Raw genomic sequence first — 20187 nt, 5'->3', positions numbered from 1 at the left:
GTTGTACACCACCTTGTGGTTGCTGGGAATAGAATTCATGACCTCTGGAAGACTAATCAGTGTCCTTAACCTCTGAGCCATCTCTCCAGCCCCCTCCCCCTGATTTCTCTTTTACTTCCTTAATGAATGGTTTTCTTTTTTGATATCCAATAGAGAAATAAAGGTGTATTTCTCAATAATTTGATTCCATTGAGAAATTCATGAATGTGCATCTATAATGATGTATTTTAGGGGTAGCTAATTACATGACAACATGGATACAGTATGGATACTGATTCCATCTTATAAAGTGTGTATCCACCCATGGAGTAAGCCATGCTATCCATGCATAGGACACCAATCCCCTGTGTAGTCCTGGCTGGCTGGGAACTCACTATGTGGCACGTGCTGCGTGGAACTTGCAGAGATGCACCTGTGTTTGTGAGTTGTGTGGTTATGAGAGAGATACCACCCTGACTAAAGATGCTGGGGTTAACTGAGAAGAGTCAGAAATAGCTTCTTTTATTAATAAGAAATGAATTATCTGTAAGGGAGCTTTAAAAGGGCAGTCAAAATAAACAAAGCCTTAGCAAACTATTGAAAACAAGAACAAATACCATGAAAATAATGAACTCAAACCAATCAAAAGCAAAAACCAAAATCAAAAACCAAACTAAAAGTAAAAGGGAATATGGACCCAGAGGCAGCCTTGCTGGGTCACTGGCTTGGCATAATTGGGGCCTCTTCACACATAGGAAATAAAATCCAAAGAAGAAAAGGCATCCCCGGAATTCAGTATTTGCTCAGGATCAAGATCAGCAGGTGGTTCCTGGGTTAGCAGCTCCTTCTGAAGGAGGCTCTCATCCTGGGCTGTGGCCTGTTCCAGCTCATGTTTGAATTTTTCTGACCTAAGGAGAGAAAGGCAGTTAGGGCAGAGTTCTGGTGGGGACCTGCCATTGTCAGCTGACAGACAGCAGCAGCCCACCACCTCAACTGTGCTGGACAGTCAATATTGAACTTTTAACAGAAGTCATTGTTGTTATCCAAAGAATAAGAGTCACAGAGTAGCTGGGCCTGGAACTTTCCTTAGCCTCAAACACCTGTCAGAGTAAGAGAGAGTAGTGTATGTTCTCTATTCTACTAGAAAGAATGGGTCTTCCTCTTACAGTCCAGGGACATTATTTTGTAAAAGTAACGTGTTAGTAACATAGTCAACAGCATATGAGCAATACAGATGTTATTCATGATGAGTGACTGATCAACCACATCATTTTATACATAGACATACCACAGCCTTGCAAGTTGGGCCTATGAACAAGGTCATGAGGCTAGCTCAGTTCTCATGCCTAGGAGGCATCTTCAGGTTCACAAGCAACATGCAAGTTAGAGCCTGTCATGCTAGAACAGCATTTACTGAGATGTGTGCCTGAGAGCTCTGACCCTGCCTGGGCTCTGGGACCAAATAGAAATGTGATTTGCTTAGGACTAGAGTTGGGAATCTGCATCCTGTCACTCTTTGGTAGTCCATCACAAAACACTCCTGAGAAGGTTCTAGTCTTCCCTGAAGCTGAGAAATCTGACTGGGTTCATCCTGGAAAGTCCTGAACCTACTCTCTAGAGAGAAAACTTTGCATAGGAAATGGATAAATGTTGCAGAGAGCAATGTTCAAAGGTGGGGATCTCTTCTATATAGGGGATGTTCCTTAAAGAAATTTAATTTCAGTGAGTTGTGGTGGACACACTGTTTAATCCAATTACTTGGGAGCTGAAGCAGGCAGATCTCAAACAGTTCAAGACGATCCTGCTAAGAACATAGAGAGTTCATAAGGGACAGACATACTAAGTATCAAAAATATTGATTCCTGAACATAAATTCTTTTGACTGCACTAGCACAGTACTCTGAGGTTGTCTTTCCTGGTTGTTATTAGGAGCCATGGGTGAGAGAGGAAACCCATAACCAACAGAGATACCCAGTACAGGTGACTACTTGGCTCCACCTCCTCAGTACAGACTGGCCTCCTACCTCATCTGGTATATCTCAAAGTGATGCTGCACCTTTTCTGCCAAGTCCTTTTCCTGGGAGAGCATCTCCTTCTGCTTCAGCAGGATCTGCAGATTTTCCTCCAATCTTTGGAACTCCTGTCATTAGAAGATTGTGTTATTAGTGGAGAGTCTTATACAGGTATTCATATATTGTCATACAAAAGAAGCACATAGAAAGGATCCCAATAGCTTGCTGGTAGGTGAGGCAAGCCAAAAGAATTCACACTACTGAGAGAAAGAGAGAGGGGGAGGGGGAAGGGAGCAAAATACAACATCATGCAAGATGAACAGATGAGTTAGGCCAAGTACAAGATTCTTTCAGAGGAGTCTCACAAGTCAGCCATCATCCCTTGGGGACTAAAGCTGCTGTGGAGAGTGTGCTATGTTGGCCAGAATCCATTGAGGTGGCTAGACAAAATTTCCCCCTGAAACCTCAATGCTCACACACCTGGTCCCCAGCTTGTCAAAAGTTCCCATATGCTAAGCCAATCAAGTTCAGATTGTATTCTCCAGGGTGGGAGAACTCTCCAGGACCACTCGCAGAAAACAGGACTGAGAAGTTGCTACAGATGCTTCTGTCACTGTGAACCAAGTACTGGGTAAGGGAAGAGAGCAAATTGGGATACAGGAAGAAAGGGGGAGGCCACATGCCACCCAAATCCATGACTATGAGGAGCACTCACTTGTCACTTGTACAAGGATCTCCAACTTGCAAACTGCTTCCTACCTGTGATCTCACATGTGCCCTGCAATGCAAATGTGCCCAGGACCCAGAACTCACTCACTCAAAGCTCTGTGAATAGAATAATGCCATGTAGGTGTGGATATGTTACTGACCTATCTCTTCACTGGACTGCAGCTTCAGGCAGAACAGCAGGGATGGCTGGCCAATAATTCAGTTTCATAAGAGGCTAACTTCCAAGAAGCGCTTGTGCATGGACACTGAATGGGTACCTGGATGGCATGAGGTGGATGGCTGGGTGGAGAATGCATGAGTAAGGTGATGTGTGAAAGCACAAGTGGGTGGATGTGCAGACAGGCATTCAAATGGTCAATTGGTGCCTGACCTTAGCTCAACCCACCTACCTGCTCTTACCTTTTGCTTGGTCTGGAGGTCGCTGGTCTTTTCCTTTTGTTTCTTGCAGATCAATTTTAATTCCCTCAAGTGGTGCTTCAGCAGGAACCAATCCTCCATCTGTTTCTTGTTCTCCTGCCTCAACATGTCTACTTTCTTCTTCAGTGTAGTTTGTTCCATCAGGAGCCGGCTGTGCAGACCGCTGGAAAGACCCTCTGTATAGTAAGGTCCTGCCAGGCTCCTTTTCCCACCCCTGCCTCCAGGCACACCAACACCAAATGACCAAAGGTTCTAAGAAAGATATACCCAAGATCTCAGTATAGCCATGATAGCTACACTCAGAAGGCAAAATTAGAGAACAGCAAATTAAAAAAAGCAAACTATTTCTGAAAACCCCAACACTGAAAGGGATCCATGTCCCATCAATAGAAGGATTCCCCCAACTGTCCTTAACTCTCCCTGGTAATGGGAAATATCAGCAGGTATAGGGCACACACCCTCTGCGTGAGGACAGGAAAGCTAGGTAAGTGTATTCTATTTAAAGTTTCCACAGGAACCAGATCTGTAAAGCCTGGGCCTGGTTTAAGATACCCAGGTCTGCCTCTGCCCAGCATTCTCCTCCCAGTGAAAATTTCTTTTTTTTTTTTGTCATATCTTTCTTCCTTCCTTCCTTTCTCTCTTTCCTTCCCTCCCTCCCCCTCTCTCTCTCTGCTTGCTTTTTTGACACTCAGATTTTTTTTTAATGTAATAATCCTATCTGTCCTAGAAAGCATTCTGTAAACCAGCCTACCCTTGAAATAACAGTGATCCACCAACCTCTGCCTCCAAAGTGCTGGGAATGCACAACCACAGCCCAGCTTGCTTTTCTACCTAGAATCTCATGAAACACCAGGATAGTCTCTTTCACACTTACTAAAACTAAGTGCAAGAGGCACAAGTCAATGAGAAGCTTGCTAAGACAAAGAAAAGAAGAACCAAAGTTGTGGACTCTCCAGTCCAGAGATAAAGAAAGGAAGAATGGCCATTCCACAACTGTTAGGGTCCATTCCAAAATAGGCACTTACCGATAGAAGCCTGTCTCCTTGGCAAGGTCATCTAACTTCTCTGAAGCTTTGGTGTTCTTATTCTGTAAGCTCTGTAGTTCTTCCATGATCTCCTTATGCTCTGTCTTCAGCTTCTTATAGAAAGGATTTGGCCTGTGATCGGGACTGGACCCAGGAGCAAAGAACCCTATGAATGCAGGCCTGAAGTTATCAGGTAAACAGGTTGATGTCATGGTCTACCACAGCTAAGTGCATGCCACATTTTAGGTCCTATGTATGGGGCTTCCTGATTGATGCTCAATGAACTTGTTAACTTGGCTAGGGTGAACAGAGCTTGGGTGTTAAGATGGAGAGTGGAATGCTGCATGAACCCACTCAGTAGGCCTGGAGGATCAAACTAGCCTTCTATGCTCCTCTGGAGTCTATGCTACAGGTCTTGACTCACCAGAAACCTGCTCTGATGTTTCTCTCATTTCAGAACAAGGATTCTAGATCCTGGGTGACTAATACTGAACAGTTGGACAGAGCACATACATCTGGGTTTGAGACCCAACATCAAGACAGCTACATAAACTCCCCAAGGAATTCCTGTGTCCCACCAAGGTGAGCACATAGGCCAAGAGCAAGGATGCTTAAGGTGACCCAGACTTATATCACCACTAGTATCACCTGGAAAGTGTGAGACAGGCAAATTCTCAGGATCCACCACAGACTCTCAGGCACACAAATGTAAATGCATGGAAACACACACACACACACACACACAGAGAGAGAGAGAGAGAGAGAACTGAAGAAAGACAGGACTCAGAATTTTCTAAAAGTTAGAGGCACAATAGAAGAGAGAAACACTGACTATACCAGGACTTCCAGGCACACACTGATATGGACCAAGTGTGACCAGGCCTGTACAGCTGCTCCCTGAAGCTTCCTGTACACAGTCATCTACCTGGCAAGTACAGGACTCCCCACATACAGCAGCTAATATGTCATACAAGCCACTCCCTGTCTGGACCTTTCCATATGTGTGCTGGGAATTCACATATTATTCCTTCAGTCCTCTACTTGTGTGACTCAGACTACAAACTCTGGTTTTCATTAGGAACAAGAAAATAGTTGGTATCTGTATCTCATCCTGCTCAGGTTTTAGGTCCTGCCCCTCTTCTGAGAGGCATTTAGGGACATGAGATTGGGCAAAGGAAAACTCTAAAGGATAAAGCTTCTAGAATCCAAGACCTTAAAATTAAGATGAGGGTGACATTGCAGAGGCAAGACGGACACTATAGAGGTTGAAACAATGGATACCTTTTTTCCACATTTCCCTCAGTGATAAAGAGCAGGCGATCTCGCAAATCATTTCTGTGGTTGGTCATCAGCTGCAGCTCCCTGTTCAGCCTCTCCATTTCCTTCTTCACTTGTTTCTTGGTGAGGAGGCTTGGGTGGGTTGATGTCTCCATAGCAGCCTCTGTGGGAAGATGAACACAAGTGAAATTGCATGGTGACAAAGCATAGAGGATGGACAGACCACTCTGAGGTCCAAACAGAAGGATCATGTCTGGAACCTAGTGACACCCCAAATATTTTAGGCCGGGTTGAGACGCCCCCTCTGTGGACCTGAGCTCTCCCATCACTATGTAGAGATGTGGCTATGTAAGCAGTCAGGGGTTTCCTCTGCCTCACTACACATGCTTCAGGAGAACACAGAGACCACCTCTTCAGGACTATTTACAGAGGCACAAGATGAAAGGTAGTCCAGAGCCCTCAAGCCTGCCTGTGGTTTCAGAAGTCAGGAGAAATGGCAAAGTACACAGACACTCAGCTGCTGTGGGGAGAAAAGATCCCCTGCGTGGTTATACAAGCCTATGATTGTGGATTGAAAAGTCATGCAGGGGCACAACATGGTCAAAATACTCACTAAGTCACCCTACCCCACAGACAGACCAGTACACTGCAGTTGGAATAAAGGAGCCAATCTCTTTCCTGGTCCCATGCCTCTCACGGTCGTTCGGCTACACTAGAGAACTGCCAGCCATCCTCAACTGCTGAATTAGAACTCTAAGAGGGGCACTGTCAGGAAGAGTTGGTCAGAGTTGGTCTGCTGTACAGCCTGAGGACACAATGTCTTGGTCAGAAGCACTTTTGTCTCCCTGTGACTAGTGTCGGACAGCCACTGAACCTAAAGGAAACCACTGGGGTGAAGTGCAGTGGTGCCTGCCCTAAGCTGGGGACACATTAGTCCTTCCCTGCCTCCTGCTTGTCTCCTTCTGTCTCCACATTGTACCCCCAAACACCAGCAAAGTAAAATCCCCTGCACACCAGCCTTGGCGTGGCCTGCTCCTGGCTTAGAGGTACGGACAAACTAATGTTGGAGAATCCTTGACTTTCAGGATTATAAAAAGCAGGTGTTCATTTGCTTCTCAGAGGTTCCAGATCCTCTACTCCATTACTGGAAGTCTTAGCCCAAGTCAGCCTCTTCCAGGAGTCTCCCCATCTCCTGCCCAGCACTCACTGCCTATGCCAAAAACATTTCTTTTGATCCTGTTTTACCCTGAGATTGAACACCTGCTTCCTTCTGCCTTTCTATAGTCTCTTGGTGTTCTCCATTTTCTCTTCCAAGTAGTCGCCTCAGTCTTGACAACATGCTTACTGATACAACCGAGAGGCACTGAAGGATTGCCCTAAGGGCAGTTGGCGTTGCTACAACACTGGTGACATCATGGAATGCCATGAGCTCTCCAGGGTACAATAGAATGTCCTGAGAAGGGCCTGAAGATGTTATGGGAAACAGCCATTGCCTCTGCTGATTTTCCCTGAACTGAGCAGAAATCCAGGAGCTTCTCTTGGAAAGTAGAGGAAGCCAATCAATACCTCCTCCTTTTAAAGCCTGAGTTCCCTTCCCTTGAATAGAAGCCCCATCTTAATTCCCATGTTAAATAATGAGCTATACTTTCCAAAAACTGTCCATGAATATCTCATTCCTACCTCAAAATCTGTCTATTCATCAATAGGAGCAATTTAATACTACTCAGAATCCATGTTCAGATGAACGTAAATGAGGGAAGATCACCTTCATCAAGTAAAAATGTTTGAAAGCACATTCAGGAAGAAGCCACAGGCTTTGTTATAGTGTGGGATTTGGATTAAGGTACAGTCATGGAAACCATGTCCTTAACTTAGAGAATTACCCCCAGGATTCGTTAGCAGATAGGGACTGTAGCCATCAGTCCTAAGAATTCTGCTTTATTTTCTTCACAGGTCAGCTAGCCAAGTCTCTCTATATTATCCCAGCATGGGCTGTAAATCATATGAAAACACCCCCTAGTGTCCCAAAGAATGTTCCATGAATAAGCCAAGGGCCTATCACTAGGAGGGGCTAGCAGTTATTTGGCTGGGAAAATTCATGTAATGTTCTGATGCTCAATAACTGTGTTGGGTGTTCAAAGACCATGTGAACATCAGCTGAAAGGCTTGTGTGTTGAATGTGCCATACTGAAATTACCCAGAGGCATCAGGGCACCCTATATCCAGTGCAGGGATGTCGACTTCCAGTCCCTGCTTTATGATGAGATCTTGCTGAGTATAAAGGAAAGATATATGGGAACCAACTGTGCATCATATGACAACACAGCAACTATAGTAACAGGAAAGAAGGCTACAGGGATCCTGGCCTGAGTTTGCTGCCAATATTGTTTCTGAAACTGATAAGTTTCAGGCATAACTCTCAGGCTTGAGTTTTAGGACAATTCTCACATTCTAAATTTTGGGGAAATTATACCCTCAAGACCCTACAAATGATTCTTCATGCCACCTTGATTCCCCTCAGAGAGAATCATAATGGAATAGGAAGTTTATCTTAACACCAACAACGACTGAGGATGGTCTAATTTTGGGGGAGTGGAGGTGTACAAAATGTACATGTTTGATAAAGAGAGGACCAACTTTATCATTGAAGATGTATGCTCATGGAGCAGGAGGTACTATGCAAAAAAGCATGAGTTACTGTGAACAAAACACAGTCTGGTGAATGGACAAAGCATTAAGTGCATGAGGCTCAGCAGCCAGTTCAGAGCTGAGGAAGCAATACTGTATCCAGACATGCATGGCCATGTGCAGGATGCTGTAGTGAAGTTGAAACTGTGGGGTTCAGGGACAAAGCACCAGAGAGCCCCAGGCTGCTAGAAACTGAATGCTACAAAAGTATTGATACACACTAGGAAGATTAATCTTTCAAAATATTTATCTCCCTATGTGGGTAAAGATTTGAGCTGAGGAAATGCCTTGACTCAGGTGGACCTGCAAGGTGTGTTTGCACATGGAGGTGTTTGGGATGGACAGAGGAGGGTTTCAGAAAAGTGCTGAAGCATATCTACAGGTGCGGGGCATTAGGAGGAGTCTAGGAGTGTAAATTAGAGCTTTTCCTGATGCACCATCAAGGATGCTTAAGTGGAGATGAGTCAATTATTCCAAAGATTTAGAGCCAAAGCCTGTAACCTGTTTCATCTATAGCTTTTGAGAGAACATGACATATAAAGCCCTCAAAAGGCATGGCTACAGTGGTGTTGAAAAGGCTGAAACAATAATGACTGCCTTGCTATCTTATGTCCAAGTCAAACACAGTGTGCTGCTCAATCTGCAGTGAGCAAATACTGCTTAGTTTAACTGTTAGGTTGGTTTTTTGTTTTTGGGTTTTGTTTGATTGTTTTGGTTTCAGTTTTGCTATTTTGATGTTACTTGTTCTTGTTATTGTTTTCATAATTTGCTAAGACCCTTCACTGTTTATATTGACTGCACTTTTTAAAGCCTCTTTTGAAAAAAATGTATTTTTATGAGTAAAAGAGCAGTTTGCAACTCTTCACATGTAAGTCAGGTGTGTTGTCACACTTCTTTAGTCCCACAACTCACATATATATGTGACCTCTGCAAGTTCTAGACAGCATGTGCCACACAGTAAGTTCCCAGTCAGCCAGGATTACACAGGAGATAGTTTCCTGGGTGTGGATAGCATGGTTTACTACAAGAATAACAGTTTATGATGGAATCAGTATTCATACTGTATCCATGCTGCCATATATTTAGCTACCCCTAAAATATGTTACTTTATAGACACAATTTTATTTATTGGTTATAGGATCAAATTATTGAAAAATACACCAGTATTACCCTATATTCTAGTCAGTAAAACCATTCCTTGTGGGAGTGTAAAAGAAATGAGGAAACTTGGAGTTGTCTGTGTTTTTCTTGAAGAATAGCATCAGTGATAACCACACAACAAAGATAATCTCCAAGTCACTTTGCTGCATATCATTTTATAGATGCTGTTAGCTTCAAACATGCAGTTAGTGTACTTTTATTTTCTTTTTAAGTTTATTATTTTTATGTGAATGGGTATTTTTCCTACATGAATGCAGTCCTCCTGAGGAAAGAAGAGGGCATCAGATCCCCTGTCATTGATGATTGTTAGCAGCAAATGCTCTTAAGCTATGAGCCATCTCTAGCTTCTGCTCTTGGCTTTTATCCTTCAAGCCCTAGGTTCTATATTAGTTAGACTGGATCACCCCAACCAATGAGAGAATTCTCTGGAGACATGTAGAGACAGGTACATGAAATAGGCATGCTAAGTGTCTTAAACTGCCAGGTATGTATGTAGGGCTCAGATGTCCCCACTAATCTGTGTGGGCTCAGGATCATGCTGCAGCATCACTTTTTGTTAGGGTTGCAGAAGAGCTGTCACCTCTTACCTAGGTTAACAATGTAGATTAGCTTTATCTTGTAGTGTGAGCTCCCTCAGTTTTTCAAGTTGCTTGGTTTTGGAGAGTTAACCCCTGCTTTCACCTGCCCTCAGTGACTACTACCTTTTGTATCTGCTGACTTCTGTTTGAAGTATGTAAATCTTACATGAGAGTTTCCTAAAGGTCCAAAACCTATGCAAAATTTGGTTGTGGGAGGACTCAGAAAACTGAAACATTCTGTGACTGGGAATTGCTTTGGCATTTGCCTCTTTGGGGAGCTTTAGATAAGAGGTTTTGGTGTGAGGAAATTGACTAGCTAAAGATGTAAATTGTATGACAAAAACAAAACAAAGAAACCAAAACCTTTGCAAAGGCAGTCAGTTAGCCAGAGGATGATTCTCCTAACACTCATCCTTGACTGACCCTGTTTCTCTCACACACCTGCATGAACTAAACAATGGACACAAAACATCTGATGAAATACAGATTTGAGGAACCATCCAGAGGTCTTGGTGTGAGGTAAGGGATCTTTGATAGCAAGAAAGATCTCTAGCTAAGCAGTGTTGGGAGGAAGCTGCCGAGCAGGCACAGTGCACGGAACCTGCAACAGAGGACACATGCTTCTGGTGGAGAGCATGCCCGTGCAAGCCTGGGACAAGAGAGGGACAGGTGAAGATATTCTTTGCCAAGGCAGATCTCACAGTATATTGAGGAAGGGTTTCTTCCAGGTGACTGTTTTATAAATGTAGAGCTCATGGGAGCAGGTCCAACTTCTGAGATTGTGGGAGTTCCAGTATGGATGAAGAAATTCTGTGGATCCCCAGACAGGTGCTTCTACAAGCTCACCAGCCAGTTACTCTCTGCCATACTTCACATTCTTTTTTTTTTTTTTTTTTTTGAACTGACCTTGACACAGAAAGTGCTTGGAAACTAGGTCAGCCTTGATTTAGGCCACACTACCAAGTTACTAATATATTGAGTGGATCACCCTGTTAATTTTCTCACTATCTGGAAGGAGTGTGGGGTCAGCTATGTCTTACTCACATGAGGGTCCTCAGCAGAGTGTTTGGCTGGTTTGGTAAATGCTACCAGATGGACAAGTTAACCTGGCTTTTGCAATTGGCATTGATGCAGGTAGATAATATTTTATTGTTAGTGCTCAGTGTGGACTTGACCCCTCTTTTTCTCTTCCAGTTATCTAAACATCCCAGGTGGGGCTTTTGATTGTTTTTCTTTTTTCCAACATATTTCTCTGTGCAGTAGTCCCGGCTGTACTGAATAGAACTTCCATAATAGACTAGGATGGCCTGAAAGTCAGTGATTTTCCTGTGTCTGCCTCCCAGGAGCTGGCATTAAAGGCATGTGCAACCAGTGACCAGCTGCATTCCCAGTCTTGAGAGCATTCTGTCAGCTATTCCCAAGGACCCATCTTGTGGTGGACATACTGACAGTCGAGTTTCTTCATGCAGTCTGCCCTGTAATTGTAAATGCTGAATGGAGTTCCAGACCTGGGATGTAACTCAGTGGCAGAATAGCTGCTTAGCCTACACAATGCCCTAGGTTCAATTAGTAGCTAGAGGCAAAGAAAAGTAAAAAACCCTTATACCCAGAAGTGAAGCTTGCAATGAAAAGGGAGTTTTGATAGATAGAGATTTTTAAGTCCTCCAACCTCCAGCATCCAAACTCCTCCCTTCAACCTCACAGCTCCTTCCGTGTATACTCTTTGTTGAATATGTACTTTCTCTATGGCAAACATTCAGTTTTGGGGGGTGTAAAGAATCTAGACATTATTAATAAGACATAGATATATATTCAGAGAACATAAATACTGATTTAGAACTTATGAAATTTTGTGTTGGAGTGATTGGCTGGCGGGATGGCTTGGTGGGTAAAACTACTTGCTGCAAGGCATACGCAACTAAGTTTCTTCCCTGGGACACACATAATAGAACAAACCTTCTTCAAACTGATCTCTGATCTCCATGTACATTGTCCATGTGCACCCTCACACACACCATAACTGTGTTAAAAAAAAATCACTCAGAAAACCCTGGTGAAAACAGTTGTGCAGGAAGATGCAGATCTTTGACACTAATATCTCCTGAAGCCTTGTAGGTAAACACTGAAATGGGGGATTACTTGATCTATACTCCATATCCTGTCAACGTGGCTGTTTCAGAAAGACTGTGATGTGCATAACCATGGTGGAAAACAACACGATCTCCATGTATTTTATGCTGCCATTCCCAATGTGAGGAGAAGCCTCTTTTATGGAGGGCTAGCCAGGAGTAGGGCGTGGGTTAAGGGGTCACTACTGAAAGCAAGGCCTACACCTCTTTTTTGGCCATATTGCTAAATGATTGGCCAAGTTTTTGTGCCAGCTCTCATACAAGAACTAAGTCCATTATGTTTCCTTCTGTACTCCCTTTCAGAGTAGCTGCCTTTCTCCCTGACTTTGACCACACAAAAACTCATATGTGTATTTCTGGTGGTCACTAGGACAACAAAATCAAGGATAGAGTGTCCCCAGTTTGCAGATACCCAAACTCACCCAGAAGCCTCTTGATCTGTCATTCTTGCCACATTGTACCATTCCTGACCTTGGCTCCTTGCCCTGTCTGCATCTCAATAAAAGCATTTTGAGCTCCTGACACAGAAGCCTGGATAACCTCACCTGTATCCATGCCACTGGGTTTCCTAGGAACAGTTCATAGAATGAGCAGCAGACTCTCTGATTGTTTTTCTTTTCTTTTGTATTTTGAGGCAAGTTCTCTGTATGAAGTTCTGGCTATCTCAGAACTCTCCCTATAAACCAGGTTAGCCTTGAAGTTGCAGAGATCTGCATGTCTCTGCCTCCATGGTGCTGGGATTGAAACCAGCATTCCATTCTGGGGATGGCAAGATGGGAACAACAAGTTAAGGGCAGAGCCTCAAGAGATCCAAGACAGTGAGAAGAACCAAAATGTCTAATGACTGAAATGTCTGGATTATATAGGAATGAGAAGCTAGGGGAAGGGAAGAGAATCCCCTGGACTGGTTGTCAGGGCCCATAAAAATAGCTTCACTTCATCTTGGCTTAAGGTCAGAGAGTTCAAAACTATCCTTACTCTTCCAAGGTGAAAATCACGATACCTAAAATTCTAAGGTGTGGCTACTGAAGGATGTTTGGTTTAAGGTGTGGATGTCTTGCCCAGAAAACAAGAGATTTGGTCTAAGGTGTGGTTACTTTAACCCTCAAGGCCAGATACCATGAAATTTAGTCTAACGTGTGCTAACCAAATGTTTGGAAAATTAGGAAAGAATGCCTGTTCCTTCCTTCTATCTTGACAAAGAAGTCTTTTGCCATTTTCCCCTTTTTGGTTGGGGTATTTAAGAATGTTGAAGAATAAACTTGGGGCATTCAGTATTCACTGGACCCTGACTCCATTATGTGTTTCTTTTTCTTAGAGTCTTTACCTGCTGTTTCTCAATCCATACTCCCCCTCTCAGATACGAACCGGGAAAGTCAGCTGGCTCCGATTGAAGGCCCACAAAGGCGGGTTACTACAGCTAGTGAGGTTTAGGGTTGAGAAGAGCAGAGAGGAGTTGCTGGAACTGAGTGAGCCCGCTGCCGGGGAGCACTTCAGTGTGCTAATAAGCACTGAAAGATCTGCAGAGCGTGGACTTTCATGCTCCCACTCAGGAAAGGTGACACCCAAATCACTCACAAGAAGCAGTCTCGATGCAAATAGCATGAGGAGTTTTTATTCCAAGTGCACTGGAGTCCAGTCATACACCACGCAGGGCTAGAGGACTGAGGACCTCAAGGGCAGAATTGAGATAACTTTTATAGGATTTACATCAAGGCTAACAAGGCCAGTTTCAAAGCTAGCCTGTTATTTTCATTAGGCCTAAAAGCAAGGTCATGGGACAGTTCAAAACTTGGAATGGTTAATAAGGTTTCCTAGGTTACAGAGATTTCATAGAGTACACAGTTTTTACAAGGTGGGATTGTTTAGTGCACCTGCAAGGTTAGGGGGTTTTCTTTCTCTAGGACCAGTGGGCTCAGTGGCCTTGTCCTTGAGCGGCTGGGAGAATGTACTCTCCAGTCAGGGAGTTATCTATATCTATTGGCAGAGGTACTTGTTCTTTCCAGTTTTCCCTTCTTGCCATGAGTCCCGTTTCTTTTAGTTATCAATTTTCTTTGTAGACAGGATGGCCCATAACAATTCCCAGACTGTTGTTGTGGATAACAACATTCTTCAGAAACTATGTGGTTATGAATAATAATAATAATTTCCAGAAACTGGTCATCGTGACCAAGGTATTTCATGTGTTTTTCTTTTTTTTCCTTGAGCTTTGCATGCAGCTAGGGTGATTTTTTTTAAATACATGCTGATGGACTTTTTTTTTTTTTAATTTCTAACTTTTAGTGGTCATTAGAGAGTTAGGCTTTATTTCATCCTTTCAGCACCACAGTTACCACGTGTTCCATGTTTTTTTAAAACTTAACACTAGGTCCAGTTCCCTACACACATCAGGCAGGTTACTACTGCACATAACTCCAGTTCTGGAAGATCCAATGTTCTCTGGCATTCATATGGTACACATAAACTAATGGAGGCTCAAATACATATATGCAAATAAAGATAAACTCTTTTTTGTTTGTTTGTTTTTTTTTCTGTTTGAGACAGTGTCTTGTGTACCTTGTGTCTTAGGAGGTCCTGGAATTTACTATATAGACAAGGTTGGCTAGGAACTCAGAGGTTTACCTGCCTCTCCTTCCCAAGTGCAGGGATTAAAGGTGTGCACCACCACACCTAGACAGAACAATAATAACACACACAAATATATTTGTATATACATAAAATGTATATACACAAAAATACACACAGACACATATCTTCAGTTTTTCAACACAGGGTGTCTCTATGTAACATCTCTGGTCATCTTGGAACCTAGTCACTTTATTGACTAGGCTAATTTTAGCTCTAGGGAGAAAGAGGCAGGAGGATCTCTGTGAGTTCATGGCCAGCCTGGGCTACAGAGCTAGTTCAGGATGGCCAAGGCTACACAGAAACTCTGTCTTAAAATAGCAAAACAAAGCACACCAAAAGAACAAATTAAAGTAATGACCCTGCAGTTAGTTTAAAAGCTAACCAACCCACTGTCTAAGCAGTCAGTCCAGGAAGCCAAACCACACCTCTACAAAAACTACCCCTGAATTTCCAAGATTAATAAACAAATACTAGTGTTGCACATTTTGCCTCTACTAGCTTTCCAGACATTTGCACAGACACTCAGGCCATGCCCTCTAGGATAATAAGCCTGCATTTGCACCATAGAGGATCTTACCAGTAGACTCCAGTGAGCCAGGGCCCCATGAACGACTAAATGGAAAAAAAATCAACATGTTGTTTTCTGCAGACATCCTGGATGCTCTGTGTCTAGGTAGCCTATGTTCATCTTCCCATGATCAAGAGCAGGGGGCACTGGTGCCACCCTTATCTCTCCCACTAGCTTGCCTATGCTTAAATCTTTATCCAAGGTCAGGGGCAGTGAGTGATTTCCTGAGATAGAGCAAGATGGGAACAAGGAGCCTGTGTTCTACTCATTTGAATTAGACAACTCAAACACATTCTACTGGTCTAATTACTGGGTGGCTCTGTTGTCTTATTTGTGAAATAGGATAATAATTCCAAACATAAATCTTTTAGGAGGAAATGGCTTGGGTTGCTGGGGAGCCATCTAATATTTCCCTACTCCCTGAGACTCTCTCACCTCAGTTCAGCTGCCATATAACACACTTCCTCCTACTCTGAGCAGACCTGGGGTCTGGCACATATCCCTAACTATATATTTTGTAGTGGAGGGGCCTGTTGATATCCAGATTCCTGGGCTTTAGCCCAGAATCTCAGACAGACCCTCTGGGATAATAAGCATGCATATGCACCATGGATAATCTTATCTGTAAGACTCCAATGATTCAGGACTCCATGAAGTTTCCTCCAGGAAAAGTAAAATAAGTTTGTGAGTGTGCTTGCATTTAGGCTATTCATCAGCAGATTCTTACTCCAGGTCCACCCTGGGCCCTGCAGTTACTGCTAGTAAAACTTATTTGAAAGCCAGGAGCTCTGCTTTCCCCAAAGTCACCCCCTGGTCCAGTCCCTAGTGCTTCCAACCCCCGGGGCAAGTTCCCACCACCTGTGGGTTCTAATCTGACTGACATTCTCCAGGGTGTCTTCTGAGTGGTAGGGGGACATCCAGAGAGTTCTGAGTACTTTGACTACAATCTCCAGACCTGGGGAGACATTGTCACCTCTCAGGAGCAGCCCAGGCCAACAAGCGGTTCCCCAAGGCTACAAGCTTATGGTGGGCTGAAGGACCACCTTTTTTAGGATAACCCAATCTCAGGTGTCACTCCAAGGGGCACTCAGCTGGCCCCCACCCAGGGTGATGGGACCTTCTCTCAATGAGTCCCCTTTTTCCTCACCTGCAGCAAACACAGCGAGCAGCAGTATCTGTTCATTCCCATAGCTGCCATCAAGTTGGACACAGATCACAGTCCTGAGGATAGCCATTAACTTGACCCTCTCGGTGCTCAGCGTTCTTTCTGCACAAGCTCCCCATCCCCAGGGTACCACCAGCCCTTTCCCTTCTCTAGAACCCATACATACCCTCCCCACATGCTACTAATCAGAGTTGGCCAAAGCCTTCCCCCTCCTCACAGAGGGGCCAGGAGCTGAGGATGCCCATTCTGCTACATGAGCCCCTCATTGTACAGAAACAGGTTGCAGACTTTCCTCCAGAGCCACCAGTATACTCTGTCCAGAAGTTCACCCTGAACAGTGACAGCCTGGACCAGCTAGATGTACTGCTGACCTGAAGACAGTGGGGTCACAACCATAGCAGCCTAGTAACTTTCCTGGAACACAGGCCATTCTACAGTCTGCTTAGCAAGAACAAAGATGGCTCCCTATAGTCCCCAGGGCTCCCTACACCCACCACCTCTTCAAAGGCACTTGGTGATACACACTCAGACTTCCTTGAATAAAACCAGGTTGCTCCATTCCTGCTAACCAGAGATGACCAGGGGGCCAGCAAAGATGACTCACTGAGAACAAGTTTTCTGTCCACTGGCCTGGCTGTCACCCTCTTCTCACTTCCCACCTGGGACCTTGACATGGAAGATGATGCCACGCTGGACAGGCTGATCACTGAGACACTCAACAGCATGGAAGACCAGTCAGAAAACCCTGAGATAGATAATAGCTTCATTGTTGACTTTGCTGATGAGGAGCTTTCAGGATACATGGGACCCAAGAAGAGAAGGAAAGAAGATTTGGTTCAGGACCCAAGAAAGGTCATGAGGTAGGAGGCTGGTGAAAACAGGGGCTTCCTGACTCCAAAGAGGACACTCAGCATGTTGCAGATCTTGGATGCTAGAGAAATTCATGTGGACATACTGAGCATACTGATCACTCCACAGTTGTCCTAAAACATCCTCCATAGTTTCTCACCACTACCAAGACCCAAGAGGAAAATCATTCTGGCCTGGGCTCCTCCAGGAGGTAAAGAAAGCCTGAAGCTGCTGCCTAATTATATCCTGACACCACAGAATTCACAGAGAGGTCCAGTTCTCTAGCTTACTGTGGTGGGGTGAGCCCCAGACCACCTCCTTCAGTGCCAACACAGGCTGGCAGCCCCAGGCTATGGGAAAGCCACCCTGAAACACTCTCAGGAAAGAGCATGCCAGCACCAGATGCTGGCTGCCTGCTGGGTTCTTCTGGTGCATGGAGCCCCCAGTTTGCATAGTAGAGAGGACTCCTCTGCTCCCCAGCCTAGATAGTGCCTGGCACCCATTGATAAGGTGGCAGATGCTTTGTACACTGAACCCAGAATCTAAAACTCTGGTTATGGGTGTGACCCTGACCACTGTGACACTCTATAGGATACCCAGCTGAAAAAGAGGGACCCAGCCTAACAACGACACTCCCTGTGAATTGTTTGGATCCAAGGACCTAGCTAACTGCTTCCCTGAAGATTCCTGCTTCAAACCTGTCGTGCCTACCTTGACCAGCAAGGAAAACACAACGCTCAGACTCTTCTTTAAGCAGTTTATTCAGGAAACTTGTATAATTTTCTCACCCTGGGGCAGCCCATCCCACAGCTTAAAAGCCCTTGGGCAGTCAACCCCAGAATGCCATGTGGTGAAAAACAAAAACAGACAGGTCCACATACATGGAAGCAAGCCAGATTCTCAGCCTTAGCCAAATATGGAATTGTTTAATACAGAGAGCACTCACCATCGGGAAGGTGGAGGGCGGAAGCCAGCACCATCTTTAAGGCATGGCACTTCGCAGCTCTCTACACAAATCTTTAGCTATGGACACACCACCTGCCCACAGTGGCTACCTTATGTCTCTTGTGTCAGCACCACCAAGGAATCCACCCTACACAGTTGAAACGATCCATGCAAGGTACATTGACCTTGGAATCCACATCCATATTTGTAGGGCTGCCTGAGGATGGATTTGACCCATTGCACTACTGGTCTGCAAACAGGGTCACTCATGTACCACTGGTATGTACTGACCCTCTCCCTAAGAAACTTTCTACAGATCCCTGTACCCACCTCCCTCCCCAATCATGCTGCTGGTGGAAGTTTCTCTGGTGCTGCTTGGTCACATTCCTGGCCTCTCCATAGGAAAAAAAATCACTCAGAATGAAGTGTCCCTCAGAACAGACAGTACCTCCCAGCCTTCCTCCCACTACAGTGACTTTAGTGTTAGTCATAGGAGTAATCTGTGTGAGGATGAACTGGAGAGCAAAAGATTGATAACTGAATTAGAAAGTTGACTACAAGGGACAGGGCTTTGGGAGAGCATGAGGAAGATGCTAATGAGGGGAAGACAGAACCAAGCCCAAGGCAGGCCCCCCTGCTACCCACACCTAGGGTCACCTTACCCCACAGAGACATCCTCTCAGCAACCAACATTACAGGTCTTGAGGGATCAAGTTCACAGCAGGAAGGGGCCCTCAGGAACCAATTATCCTACCTAGCCTCCTGCCTTACAGGCAAAGCAGTTCCTTCCCCAGGTACCCAGGAATACCTTGGTTCTGGGTCTCTTCTTAGTGCCGCAGGTTTCAGCCTCAGTTTTGTACAGCTGCAGGAAGACAGCATCTCCAAAAAAAATGATTGTCAGGTCCCTCTAAGTGACCCTTTGCCTAACTCCAACAAGCAACAAACACTCTTGCTGCATGCTGAGAGTTTAGCAAACTACAGTCCAAACTCCGACTGTTCATTTTCTAAAAACAATGAAGCTTCTGAGACACAGGAGAATGTCCCACTTCTGCTTCCTGATAAACCTACAAGAGAGCCCTGTGAGGCCCAGCAACCCTGCCTGAGTTCCTCCACACTAGAAGGAGTCCGCAGCCCCAATGCCTATCTAGCTCTAGAGCCCAACTTGATGCTTAAGAGTGATGAGGGTATCACCTCCCCTCCAAGTGCCAGTCCCAGCCAATACTCTCAGGGAGTCACATAGGAACTATGCTTACTGCCCACATTGCAAAGAACCCTGGCTTTAAGGGTCAGTCTGTACCTGCAGGGGCCTCTCCACTATCCATCCTCCAGAGAGGCAAGGCTTGGCAAGGCAAGGATTCCATGCCAGATCCTTGGACAGAGGCTCCAGGAACCACCTAGTTGTTCCTTTCCTCTGCTCCAAGTCCTGGATGCTAGAGCCTTCAGCCTGGGGAACCCCCCTCCAGAGGCCAGTGTAAGAAGGGGTCTTCAAGGGCTGTAAAGATGTCAGTTCTAACCACAGACATCTAAAAGCAGCTGAGGTCCAAGGAAGATGGGCATCTGTACTCACCAGGTCAATCAAAAAGTACCAAGGGGCTGGGGTCAAGCTAACAGGCTTAGCCAAATAGATGGAGGACCCTGAGGAACACACTCATCAGGGTCGGGGCCCACTTAGAAGGTAGGCTGGTCAGAAGCAGAGTGGCACAGCAGGGGAACAGAGCAGCCTGCAGCTTTAGGAAACAAGCACTACCCTCCACAAGCCCCACCCACTCTGATGGCACATCCTTCAGGCATTAAGAAGAATTGAACTATATCGTTTATATTGATGGGACTGAACATGTTTGATGAAATAAACTACCAAGAAAGGCAAATGTTACACATGTTCATATACAAAACCTGAGTTAAAACAACTTACATACCTCCACACAATACTTGTGACACCCACCCACTCATACACATACACACCATCACACACATAGATACATGCCACACCTCAGCCACACATATTTGCCACACACATACACACATTACATAGACAC

The 20187-nt window shown here is 44.8% G+C and overlaps 1 protein-coding gene across 1 annotated transcript; it reads right to left on the bottom strand.

The window, feature by feature from the left end:
- Positions 1–642: 642 nt before the first annotated feature.
- On the bottom strand, positions 643–16517 carry LOC127214360 (disks large homolog 5). The gene is made up of 7 exons (XM_051174770.1): positions 16340–16517; positions 6686–6904; positions 5444–5603; positions 4163–4342; positions 3120–3351; positions 2004–2119; positions 643–887 (listed from the first exon to the last, which is right to left on the bottom strand). Exons 1-7 carry the CDS (start codon positions 16515–16517, stop codon positions 725–727), a joined length of 1248 nt encoding a protein of 415 aa, XP_051030727.1. The 3' UTR covers positions 643–724.
- Positions 16518–20187: the final 3670 nt, after the last annotated feature.

Source organism: Phodopus roborovskii, unplaced genomic scaffold (genome assembly GCF_943737965.1).
Source record: "Phodopus roborovskii unplaced genomic scaffold, PHOROB, whole genome shotgun sequence".
Lineage (NCBI taxonomy): Eukaryota > Metazoa > Chordata > Mammalia > Rodentia > Cricetidae > Phodopus > Phodopus roborovskii.
Note: the sequence above shows the minus strand (reverse complement) of the source record. Positions and strands in the feature narration are given on the sequence as shown.

What these genes read in the sequence shown, in the direction of transcription:
- LOC127214360 (XM_051174770.1), bottom strand. Translation starts at nt 16,517, where the DNA reads ATGGGTTCTAGAGAAGGGAAAGGGCTGGTGGTACCCTGGGGATGGGGA. An exon ending in ACCTCCAGACCAAGCAAAAG is followed by an intron (nt 2,120 to 3,119) that starts GTAAGAGCAGGT and finishes TTCTAATGACAG; the next exon opens with GAGTTCCAAAGATTGGAGGA. An exon ending in TTTGAGATATACCAGATGAG is followed by an intron (nt 888 to 2,003) that starts GTAGGAGGCCAG and finishes TTCTCTCCTTAG; the next exon opens with GTCAGAAAAATTCAAACATG.